At 33.4% G+C, this 12,749-nt stretch overlaps 1 protein-coding gene across 2 annotated transcripts; it reads left to right on the top strand.

Annotated features, from left to right (window-relative positions):
- The first annotated feature begins 1,717 nt into the window (after positions 1-1,717).
- LOC112796639 (glucosidase 2 subunit beta) lies at positions 1,718-10,247 on the top strand. Of its 2 annotated transcripts, none has more exons than XM_025839193.3 (18): positions 1,718-1,967; positions 2,089-2,212; positions 2,337-2,453; positions 2,591-2,686; positions 3,122-3,361; positions 3,900-4,078; positions 4,571-4,669; positions 4,793-4,885; positions 7,617-7,935; positions 8,035-8,124; positions 8,212-8,313; positions 8,427-8,484; positions 8,601-8,669; positions 8,825-8,912; positions 9,354-9,415; positions 9,510-9,561; positions 9,647-9,732; positions 9,811-10,247. In XM_025839193.3, exons 2-17 carry the CDS (start codon positions 2,092-2,094, stop codon positions 9,707-9,709), a joined length of 1,848 nt encoding a protein of 615 aa, XP_025694978.1. In that variant the 5' UTR covers positions 1,718-1,967; positions 2,089-2,091; the 3' UTR covers positions 9,710-9,732; positions 9,811-10,247. The 2 variants fall into 2 exon arrangements, with proteins under 2 accessions (XP_025694978.1, XP_025694977.1); XM_025839192.3 differs by having other exon boundaries at positions 8,020-8,124.
- Positions 10,248-12,749: the final 2,502 nt, after the last annotated feature.

Below are 12,749 nucleotides of genomic sequence, written 5' to 3'. Positions count from 1 at the left end.
ATTGCGAGAAGACATTAGGCCAACTAATCCTACGAGTAAGAAAAGAAAATGAGGTTACTACAAACATCTCGAACAAAGGAGAAAACAACTCGGTCAATACTTCTCAGGCAATGAAAAGCAGGAAAAGGAAAATCCCAAGACTCAAACCAAAGTCCTGGGGCATCCTTTGGAGGCAGTAACAAGGCAAGGTTTCCAGAAAAATAGTGTGAAGTTTGCATCCCAGCATTTCTAAAAAAGAATCCAAAACAGCAAACACTTTTCAGCAAAAACACAAGAAAATCATTACAGCAAAAAGCACGCCAAGCAGAGACCATTAAAAGATGCAACCCTTTTTAAAGAGCAGACAAAAGCAACCTTCAAATAAACGAGGAACAGATACGGACAAGCAGTACCAAGAACAGAAACAACAAAAACATGCAAAGCCCTAGAGGCACCCAACAAAGGCGAAAAGGATCATGCAGAAGATAGAGAAACTCTCAGAAAGTACATTTCAACAAATCTAGGGCTCAAGGAAAACAGAAAAATCCAAACTTTTTCAAAAAGAGAGGATCAAAACCGAAACCTCATCACAAAACCACAATCAAAGAGAAAGCATGAAAAAGGACTAACCTGGAGACGGAAGAAACTTCGAAAAAGGGGCATAAACGAAAGTTGCCTAGGAAACCGCCGAGCGACGCCACTAACGCCAGGAAGCAGAAACGCAAGCGAAAGACAGAGAGCGAAGAGAGAAGCGAAAAAAGTCACGAAGAGGTTACAAGAAAAATAAAAGGAGAAAAATCGTTTTCTGGGTTTTTCAAAATCAAAATAAAGAGCCCAGGGAAAACGGGGCAATTAATGCTCAAAATTAAAGAAAGCATTAAACCCTCGCACGTTCCCGAAAAAACGCCGATATAAAAGCGCGCGTTTTTTAGAGGAAACGTTCTACATTCAAAAGCAGCTACAACGGAATCGACAAAATGCTTGAGTTCGGCTTCACCAAAGAAAGACCGAAGTCAAAGAGCCGACCTCAAAAAAGAAGACCGAGCTCAAGCAGGGGCACTGTTCATACCCTGGGTCGAGATGACCGACCCGGGATGTTCGACAGACAAAGCGACCGACCTCTTCAGGTCAGGACAACCCGACCTCTTCCAAAAGATCTCGGTCAAGTCCCCACGAAAGCCCAAGGAAGGGCCCAAATAGAAGAACACATCCAAATCCTAAGGCGGCCCAAGCCTACAGAGAGAAGGGCGGTTCCCTTAAAGATAAGATGACCTCACTTAAAGATAAAAGATAAGATAAGATAACTAACTTATCTTATCCACAGAAGGCCACATCTAACCATTATAAATACACTGGAGCACCCAGGTATAACTCATACTCTGATTCTACTCAATACCTGCTTAATACCCTTGCTAACTTAAGCATCGGAGTCCCTTGCAGGTACCCCCAACCTCTGGGGACGAAGGGTCAGCAGCACTTTCAGTCTTACAAGGCGGACACACCAGCTCCGGCCGCTACACCCCTGCCGGACACGTTGGCTCCGACCAACACAGAAGATCTCGACCGAGATCGACCTACAGTTTCAGGTAACCCTCGGAACAGAAAATAAATTTAATAATTAAATAATATATAAAAAATTAATTTCTAATTAAAATTAAATAAAAACTATTTAATAATTATTAATTCTATGCCTAATTTCATAATATTCTATTTAAATAACAAAAATTCAAGTTCACTATTTGAGTATTTGATGAAAGAAACACCCCCACATACAAAATTAGAGAACCATAATTGATACTTAGAAAAGTAGAAAATACAAGAGGTGCGTGAAAAAAAAAAAAGTTCAGAATTGTTGATGATTGATATTAAGTAGTTGTTGAATTGTTGAGGGGAAGGGATTATGAAATCTCATTTCCAGTGTCAGCCGTAGCAGGCAGTTCTAGTCGCTGAGTCGCGTGAGTGAGTTACGAACGGAGGGTGGCAACAAGGTAAAGCTTCTAGAAACTGCTTCTACTTAAAACACACTTACCAAACGCACCTTGATCTATCTACCTTGCTAATTTATACAAGTATTCTCATTATTTTCTTTTTTAATTTTGCGTTTGGCAGAAGATGATGAAGCTGCGAATGGGAACGGGTGTCATCGTCATTTCCACAGCGTTGTTATTTTTATGCCTCCCATTTTGTTCGTCTTCAGTTCCCAATGACCCCTTCTTCGGAATCGCTCCCCAAGGTTCAGCCTCCTTCTTCACATGGAAACATTTTACTTCTTTTTTTTTTTTTACTATTATTAATTATTATGTTTAGTAAAAAATTCCAAAGAGATGATTCGGAATGTTACCTTCTTTTTTGGATAGATGAGAAATATTACAAGTCTTCGGATGTAATAAGATGCAAAGATGGATCGGGAAAATTCACCAGAGCACAGCTCAATGACGATTTCTGCGACTGCCCCGATGGCACCGATGAGCCTGGTTTTTAACTTTTTTACTACTGTTTTGCTTTCTATTAATTTATTATTTCATGATTCATTTTATTTGTTTCCTATTGGATCATCGAGTGTTTCTGAAATTTGGCTATTTTTGTTTTTGTTTGTGGCTTTGGCTTTCAGGTACATCAGCATGTCCCGGTGGAAAATTTTACTGTCATAATGCAGGGCATGTCCCTACTTCCCTGTTTTCGTCTAGGGTGAACGATGGAATTTGCGGTGAGTAGGGTTCATAATCTAAGTAAGGAGAAGAAAATTAGAAGTGAAAGGAGAAAATGTGCGCAAATTGGATAATGTGCATGATTAGGATATTGTTCCTACAGATTTAGACGCATGTCTAGATGGTCGTTATGTATTAACTACTTTTTCAGTGTTCTTTGGAACTTGGATTTGGTGGTCAGATTTCATATTTATGTTGAAAAGCTGTCGTTGTAGTGTGTTGCTATTCTCGGTGGGAATGTTTGAGTAGTCTATAGTATATATCGTTACTACACATGATCTAGGATTCTCTTACTTTTATTTTGACATTAGCTTATAAGTGCTGCCTGCTTCTTAATAAAGTTAAAACTATTAATTATCATTTTTTGATAAATTAGTGGCCTTTGCTTCTGAAGGAAGTAACTTTTGTTTTTACTCTCCTGCTGTAATGTATAGATTGCTGTGATGGAACTGATGAATATGATGGCAAAGTAACATGCTCAAATACCTGCTGGGAAGCTGGGAAAGTTGCTCGCGATAAGCTGAAAAAGAAGATTGCCACATATCAAGATGGTGTCAAGCTCCGGAAGGATGAAATTGAAAAAGCAAAATCAGCTCTAGATAAGGACAAGGCTGAACTTTTAAAACTGAAAAAAGAAGAAAGCACACTTAAAGAGATTGTGCAACAGCTAAAAGGTATCACTTTTTTTTTTCATGCCTGTTTACTTGAGGGTAATGAATTATGTTCATTTTGTTTAAGGAATTTGATCATAACAATAGTGACCACGGGTACCAAGACAAAATAGCTAAACTATGGCATGTGTATGTGCACTTCATTTAAAAATGTTATCTGCTTTAATCGGTTTATGTTGCATTAGAACTAGAAGGATATCCATAGATCTGCTTTGGAAATTGGAATGCCGAAATCTAAATGTCGATATTTCAGTTTGAGGTGTTAGATGCCTTTATTGGTTTAGTAAAAGCATTTTAAATGTACCACAACTGACAAAGGTTATTATTATCATTACGTGTTTATTAAATATAGAACTTGAGCGTTTGGTTTTGCATTTTTCAAACTCTAGACTATAGTTGAGGAGGGGACAAATTTTCCATGTTTTGTAAAGTAGTTTTATCATGTAACGTTTACACCATGCTACGTTGTCATTCTTATATCAAATTTTCCATGCTATCAGTGAAATTATTTCTTCAGAAGTTTATTTTCCATCCATTGCAGAGCATAAAGAAGAAATAGAGAAGGAAGAAGAGAAGGAGCGCTTACGGAAGGAAAAAGAAGAGAAAGAGAAAAAGGAGGCTGAGGAGAAGGCTAATGAAGAAAAATCTGCAGCTACTGGAGAAGAAGCACGGCATACAAATGAAGCAGGAAAGCATTCAGATGCCAAAGACTATGCTGCGGTCAGTAACCATGATAAAATTGGAATTCTATATTATTCTCCTGCTGATCAGCATTGATCATGTACTTCATGTTTGCTATTTAATATTTATATTGCAGAACCTGACTGTATAATCAGAATTTGCTATATTGAATAATTTTGTTCTAATTTAGTTGTCTGTACGATATGGCATACACTATGTATATGATGTTCCTGATATTTCATAAACCCTTAGTTGCTTAATTTATCTATTATATTCTAATAATGAAAGGCAATATCTTGTTTATATTTTATGATTATGACAAGGAAGTCTCAGATTGTTGATTACTATCTGTATACATTCACTGCCAAACAATGATAGGAATTTGGAAACTAATTAATAATGAACATTTTCTACCATCCAGTGAGGTGGTTCTTCTCTTACATGTTTTTCCTTTTCTTGTGTGTGTGATCGTGCTGCATGATCCCATAGTGTTTGCATTCTTCTATTTTGACATTAAAGTTTTTCTTATAGGGTGAAACGAAGTATGAGCAATCAGATGTAGGTGATAGTTATGATGGAGCCACAGATAGTCCTAGTAGTGAAGGATCTCTGCTTAATGAAGTGGAGGAGGTATTTGATAGAATTGCATATTTTCTTTTCTTCTGATCTTGTGTTAATTTTGTTGATGTTTCTAGTATGCACAGTAGATATGGAACTATTTGAACACTTCAATTTGGTTTTCCCTTGATGTAGAGTGTAAAGGGTGCTGAGGGAGAACATGCTGCTAAATCAGAAACTGATTTGAGGGTTGAAGAGAAAAAGTCTTCTGAGGAAATAATCAATACGGTATCCCCATAGCCCATGCTCACAATCTCATACTATGCTTGGAGTTTATCCATATGTGTTTTCCTTTGATAGTTACATATTTCAAAATTGATTTATTAGGCTTTATTCACTTTATTGATATGATTAATTCATAAATATGTTTTACGTGGCTGTTCCACTCTTATGGGTTGTTATACTACAAGATATTGCACCTGGTCCTTGAGACACAATGAAAAACACAGTGAATTGTCTCAAGGAAAGGTCATGTTACTGCCAAGACAGTTGAACTTGATTATTTTATATAGTCACTACTCATTCTCCTGGCCAACAGTCAGCAAAAAAAAAGACAAAAAGAATGCTATGCCAGCGGTTGCAGAATATTTCTGGTGGCAAATAGCTTTACTGCTTTCTACTAGAGAAGTCAGGATGTTGTTTCAAATCTCAACATGTTGAAGATTTTAAGATGAACATGAATAGTTGAGGTGTGAAACAGCAGTCCTCTGATCTCACATATTGGATATTATCAAGATTTTTCTTGTTGAAAAAGGAAACTTATTTTTGTTGAAATGAAGCCTAAATCTCGGCACATTGCTTTTTTAGTGCCTTATCCTTTAAGCCTATTTAGAACCCTTGATACTAATGCTTGGTTTGGTAAAATTTTTATTTTTCAAAAGTAGCTTATGAAAACTAGCTTTTAAAAAGTTGTAGCACGTATATTTGGTAAATTAAATTAAACATGGCTTTCAATAAGTACAAGCAACAAGTATGTTTGGTAAAATAACTTTTAAAACTTAGAAATACTATAATAGACACTACTGTAACAATTAAATTTGGATATTAATCAATGTATGAGGTTATATTAGACTTTTTAATTTTGATAAGTATAAACCATCTTTGAAAAGCTCCACCTTAGGTCGGGGACGGATTTAGAGGGGGGTGTGTAGTGGCCTCGGCCCCCCAAAATTTTAACTAACTATACTTATATGTGAGATATGTGTTAAAAGAAATAAAAAATATTGTATAATTTAATAGTTTTATATTTATTATTTTTCACTATGTGATGAATTTATGTCTCAATTATTTAGCTTACTAATATTTTTCACTTAACCATTTAATATCATACCCTCAAGTCTTTGTATTTTTCAAATTAGTTTTTTATATAATCATCTTTATGTCTAATTTTAAAAAAATTCATTTGTTTTTTAATATTAACATATTTAACATTTATATTATTATATAAAATATTAATAATGACTTACATAGTTATATTTTGGTAATCACGTTGTGTACTTTAGATGTTCTTTTCTTATAAAAAAAATACTCATTTTTCTTTAAATTTACGTTGTTAAAAGAAATTTTTTTATAAAGATACCTTGTATCTTGTATTCTATAAGGGTACTGTGTTTTTTACATAATTAATAGTTTATAATTTGCTTTCAAATTTTTGAAAGAATTAATTTTAATTAATGAGATATGTGATAATTTTTTAACTAAATACATTATAAATTATTGATATTTTATAATTTCATAATGTACTATTGATATTGTTATGTTTCTTTTATATAACTGTCATGCTAAAAATAAAATTGTAAAAAAGAATTTATAAATTTTTTAATATATATATTGATAAACTTTTGAAAAACCAACTCAATAACTATGTTATGTCTAAATTACTTCTACAAAGTGAAAAAATATAATAAAAAATAATTAAAAAGTTCGTCTAAAATTTGGCCCTTCCATATTAAAATTCCTGGATCCTGCTTTAGGTGCTTTTAAAAGTATCTCTATCTTTTAAAAGCTGCAAGCACAAGCATATAGTCTTTTTTATTTTCCAAACGCAAAATGAAGAGTTTATGCTTTTGAAAAGCACAAGCACCTCTTCAAAAAGCTTTACCAAACTAAGTCAAGTCTTTTAACTAGACTCTGGCCTTATTTTTAAATATGCCAAAAGAGTTGAAAATATACTTAAGTACATGTCTCTAAACAAGTTAGAAGGTTTATTAAATATAGGTCACAGAATCTATCTCTAAATATATAAAAAATTCAAAATGCTTTTACTATAACAATAATAATAGTATACTATAGGCTTAGTCCTCCAATACATCTTTTCTGTAGTCTATAGCCTGATCTATTTTACAAAATATGACTCTTTGAAAGGTCTTCATCTAGCTTATTTATGAAGTTGGCTAGGCCAAAGTCTAGGCTGGAGACTTATTAAGGAACCGTGCAACTTACAAAGAATATTAGAAAATCAAGGAACATCAACAGCAATCAATAAAAAGTTGTACTCGAGAGATAGCCAGAAACCCACTTCTGTCTAGCACTGTTAAAATTTTCAAATTCCTTCTTATGAGCTGTCTCAAAAAATCCAACTTCGAAATTGGGTCACACTTTCGTTGTCATCTAACATTCTTAACTACCTGTTTACTATTATGAGGGATTCTGCATTAAGACAAATATGATGACCAATGTTCCCTGCTTGCCTTTTGTTTTTGTATCCTAGTAGATTTTACGGCTATTAGTATTCATATGCTCTGTGGCATTGAATATAATCTAGTTATCAGTATTGAACATATAATTTTTTTAACCACCTACTGCATATTATCTACCTTTGGGATCTCATATTTTCATTCCTTACCATCTCTCCTCCCCTTGGGATTTATATACCATTTTAAAGTTATGGATAAAATTGTAGTTCAGTTTCCCTCCTTTAGTCTTATTGCTTGTTCTTTTGTCTGTGTTACATCTGCAGGGAAATGATGCATCTGAAAATACTGAGGGATTATCAAAGGAAGAATTGGGACAGCTTGTTGCTTCTCGTTGGACAGGACAAAAGGGGGGTAAGCAAAGTGGTGAAGCTGAAGATGCAAAGAAAACTGAAGAACAGGAAGATCTCACAAGCGAGTCCAATAACGAGGAGTATGAAGGCTATGCTTCTGAAACTGACGATGACAGCAACAGATATGATGGAGAAGATGAAACCGAAGACGATTTTAGAGAGGAAGAGCGTGATGATGTCAGTTCCTCTTACAAACCTGACACAGATTTTGAAGGTGAACCAGACTTGTCAGGTTTGTCATGCTTACTAATGCAAATTTGTTATTTAAATTTGGTGTATAAATGGACTTGTGATGAGATGATTCTAATGAGCTCAGATGTGGTGGCAACAGATAATCCTTCTTGGTTAACAAAAATACAGAGAACTGTGCGGAAACTTTTTAAGGCTGTTAATTTCTTCGAGACTCCATTGAACCAGACAGGTACATATTGTTGTTTTACTTACTGGTATTACACTATTGCATATCTGGATGCATATAACTTTTTGTCTTTTTCTCTGGCTTCTTTAGATGCTGCTCGTGTACGAAAAGAATACGATGAGTTGAGTTCCAAGTTGTCAAAATTACAGTCAAGAGTATCAAGTCTGACACAAAAGTTAAAACATGATTTTGGTTAGTATGATGCTGGTAACATTTGTCATTATCATAGCATTTTAATTGTACTTGTTAAGATGTGGATTATGGAATTTGCTCAAATAAACTGAAGTGTAACTTCTTTCATACAGGTCCAGAGAGCGAGTTCTATTCATTCTATGACCGATGCTTTGAGAGTAAACAGAACAAGTTACATTTCTGTTCTCCACTGGTTTAGTTTATTTTGTTGTATTTGGTGTTTCTGTTAATCCCAACTCTGAAAGTTCCTATGATCTCACTTTCTAGTGATGGAAATTTTGGTTCAGGTACACTTACAAAGTCTGCCCTTATGATCAGGCTTCTCAGGAGGAGGGCTATTCAACTACCCGTTTGGGGTAAGTTTTTGGTTATTTTATAGTTTTTGCTCTACCGCTTTCCTCGAGTTAAGATGAAAGCAAACATTAACTAATGAAACCAGATAGTCTTTCCCCCTTTCTTTCCTCTCCTTCCTCCCTAAAAGAGACAAGAATAATTGTGCTCCTGTTTACAGCCGCTGGGACAAATTTGAGGACTCCTATAAAGTAATGGCATTTTCCAATGGTGATAGATGCTGGAATGGTCCTGATAGAAGCATGAAGGTATATATAAGTTTGTAATTTTAGAAGTTCTGTGCAGCCATTTCTCACGACTTGACACATCAATATTGTTTTCCCTTTCCGGTAAAAATATATAAAATTTAATTTAGATGTTAAAAGTGTCTGGTATAGTATCTGTTGAGATAGTATTTTCATTGGAGTATGTTAAAGTAGTGCTTCCCGGTTTTCTGGGAGCACTGTCAAGGTGTTCTGGTTGGTGAACCTTTTTTGATTTTTGGATGGTAGGCAATTGCAATTTAACTTTCCATAATTAACTGGAAGACAGGGAAAAAAACCTAATTACTTAGCGGAGTTTCCAATGGAAAATCAGAACTTAAAATGTTCATATTTCTATTTTTTTATTTAAGAAAACACTTAAAATGTCTACATTAGATAATGATATTTTTATTTTATTTTATTTTTTCATTTTTCATTTTTCAACAGGTTAGGATGAGATGCGGGCTGAAAAATGAGATTACAGATGTGGATGAACCAAGCCGATGCGAGTAGGGATTCTATTTCTATTTCTCATTTCGTCGTTTTTACTCGAGCCTTCATGATTCCTCTCTCTCTCATTGTTGTTTCACTGACCCCTTACAGATATGTAGCTTTGTTATCTACCCCAGCTCTTTGTAAAGAGGAAAAGTTGAAGGTACTTCTGTAATTGTATGATTAACGAACCACAAATCGACCTTCTCTTGACATGGTATTAACGGTGATTTTTTGTACGTAAATAGGAATTACAACACAAGTTAGACTCCCTGAATTCGCAACAACCCGAAAAACACGACGAATTATGAAACATCAGCATGGATTTAACCAGGTAAGTTTGCATCCACAGTGCGTACCCAATTTTTTTTTGGACTCAATTTCTAAGATGATTAAATTTTATTTTGAACAGGTAGTAGAAAGATCTTGAAGCAACTGAACGAAGTGCTGGTGCCCTTAAGTTTTGTATCCTATAGCTTAAACACAAATTTGATATTGGTTTTGGGAATTAGGAAGGGAATAGGGAATGAATTTAACTTGGGTTTGGCAACCCTTGTGGCAGGTCAGGGTTGACAACATTTTAATGTGACTAATCTCATGGCACACTTTTCTTTGTTGAACTCAGATTTTTCTACCTGGGTTCTATGGCCCTTCTTGAAATTGTCTATTCAATTTCGCAAAGGACAGGTTTCTATATATTGTGCCAAAAATCTAGAGAGAGAGTAATTCTCAGCTTGAATTTTTGTCACCATGAGTGGACATTGTTATTGAATCTCATAGATGAGTTATCTTTATAACTATTGACTCATCGATCATCTATCCTCTTATATACTACGACCTTTTACGAAATTATGTCTCAAAAGCTTAAAATGATAATAAGAGGAGATAAATGAATGAGTTATTTTTTTTTCTGGATTGCTGAATTTTGCATAGGTTTGTTTTTATTTGTCTGAATTTTTTTTCTCGACTAAAAGAAATTCTGATATTCTATTATATGACATTATTTATCTCTAAAATCTGAGCCGATAAAAAATATATAAATAATCATATTTTAATATAATTAAAATTCCAATTGTAGTGTCCAAGAATTTTGAGAACAATTTATTTGTTGATTCTACTACAAGAAATTCAATAGAGTAAGAGAAATAATGGATAAAGTTATTGTGTTATGAAAAAGAGGAAAAAACGAAAAGAGGAAACGAATATCTGATATTTAAGAAAATAATGGAAAAAAATGCATGGCATAAAGAAATATAATTTGTTTCATGGAGGAATGAAAGGGACACATATATGTGTCTGGACTCTGGAAGTTGTGTGATAGATGGAATGATCAGAACTCAGGAAAAGCCAGTCGAAAGGTATGTCACTATTGACCATTCAGAAATAACACAATGGTATTTTTGGGACCCTAAACTTTTTATTTTATTTTAAGGCTTAAAGATTAGAATTTCATATATATTATCAAATAATTCACAAATAAAAAAGGTAAAATTGGAAAATGTGAGCCTTTTGTTTTGTTTACTTATATTATACTAACTTATAATTTCCAATAAGAGAGTTGCCTGTTCTTTAAACGGTATAGCGTTAATTTTTTTTTTTTAATCAAGCTAATAGGAGATTTGCTTATATCGAAAAATTTTTTATTTCATCACAAATCGAACTATCCATAATCTGATTTGTTATTTAAAATAAAAATAAAATTTATATAAAAAAAACATACCAATTAACTATAATATTGAATTACACACATTTTTTTCTATTACTAAAAAAATTAGCCTCCTTTAAATTGTCAAACAAATGAATAATAAACTGGTTTATAATTAGTCTTTTGATGATAAATGTTCAAATAATATCGATATAAATTATAAAGTTAGGAAGTGTTTACTGGGAAAAAAAAGACGTCCTTAAGCTTTTAATGAAACTAAATAAAATAGAATAGGCCCTTGGATAATAATAATAATAATAATAATAATAATAATAATAATAATAATAATAATAATAATAATAATAATAATAATAATAATATCTCCTCACATTAATAGATAATTCTCTTTCTCTCGTATATATCAATAATGTTCGGCATCCAAGTTATATTAGCAACCAAGTCCAACCAAGTCATTTACATACACGCGCACATGTTTTCTTCGCCCCCTGTTGCCGCTCCTTCTTCTTTTTATTCTAAATTCGCTCATGCAGGTTCTTCTTCTCTCCTCTGCATCCTCCTCATCCTCCTCAGAATGAAATCTAATGCAATTGAATAAAGTGATAATAAACAATTTTCTCATTCTTTGCTAAAATCAGTATTATTTATGAATTTGAATTTGAATAGAATACAGGAGTTATTTTCAATTCATTTGCAATCTAGGTGTGTTGTCAATGAATAATTTGTCCGAAGGTTGGAATGACTTTCAATCTTTCAAAACAAATTGAATGGAATGGAATAAAATCTAATACAATTGAATAAAGTAATAATAAATAATTTCATTCTTCTTTGCTAAAAAAAGACTTAATAATCAACAAAACATATTAAATTTATTTTTTGGCCCAAATGATCCTCAATTAAACTAAGAAATAAACCGAAATTATTTAAAGAATAAAAAATTTGGTCAATACTTATTAGCAGCAGCAAATGAACCTCAATTAACGCATAAATGAATCGAAATTAGTTCAGATTTGAATAAATAGTCAAAAAGACCCGATCATCAACAAAAATACATTGAAATCATTTTTAGATCCAAATGAACCTCAATTAAACTAAGGGATGAACCGAAATTATTTAAGAAATAAAAAATTTGGTTAATACTTATTAGCAGTATCAAGTGAACCCTAATTAACACACAAATGAACTGAAATAAACTAAAATAAACCGAAATTATTTAATGATAAAATCAGAAAAAATCGGAAGCAATAAAAATGTTAGCAAAATATTAGTATTGTTGGTGATTGTTAGAGAATCATTAGAATCAATTTAGATCAATTAGTATCGTCTAATATATCTGTATATTAATTGTAGGATTCTATGCCTTTATTACCCTGATTCATTTACCACCTATAAATACCCCTTGTATATTGTACCTTTCAACACAACTCAATAATACACTTTTCAGATTGCTCTCTCAGTCTCTTGTTTCTAACATAGTATTAAGAGCTTAGGTCCTTTTTTTTATCATAGCCCCATTATTTTTTTTCCTTTTCGGCAGTGTTCTTTGGCCTCTTTTTCGTTCCCTTTTCGACGCTTTGGTTCGTCACCTCTGTAATCATCTTGTTTGTCTTGTCGCCGTGATTCCAACGCAACCAGAACCGCCGCCATCCGCCGCTAGACGCGCCTCCACGCGCCGCCGAAAGACGCTG

Source organism: Arachis hypogaea, chromosome 4 (assembly GCF_003086295.3).
Source record: "Arachis hypogaea cultivar Tifrunner chromosome 4, arahy.Tifrunner.gnm2.J5K5, whole genome shotgun sequence".
Classification (NCBI taxonomy): Eukaryota; Viridiplantae; Streptophyta; class Magnoliopsida; order Fabales; family Fabaceae; genus Arachis; species Arachis hypogaea.
Note: the sequence above shows the minus strand (reverse complement) of the source record. Positions and strands in the feature narration are given on the sequence as shown.

Coding starts and splice junctions, on each gene's coding strand:
- LOC112796639 (XM_025839192.3), top strand. CDS start 2,092: ATGATGAAGCTGCGAATGGGAACGGGTGTCATCGTCATTTCCACAGCG. Junction 4,079..4,570: donor ATGCCAAAGACTATGCTGCG/GTCAGTAACCAT, acceptor TTTTTCTTATAG/GGTGAAACGAAGTATGAGCA. Junction 9,562..9,646: donor GTAAAGAGGAAAAGTTGAAG/GTACTTCTGTAA, acceptor GTACGTAAATAG/GAATTACAACACAAGTTAGA.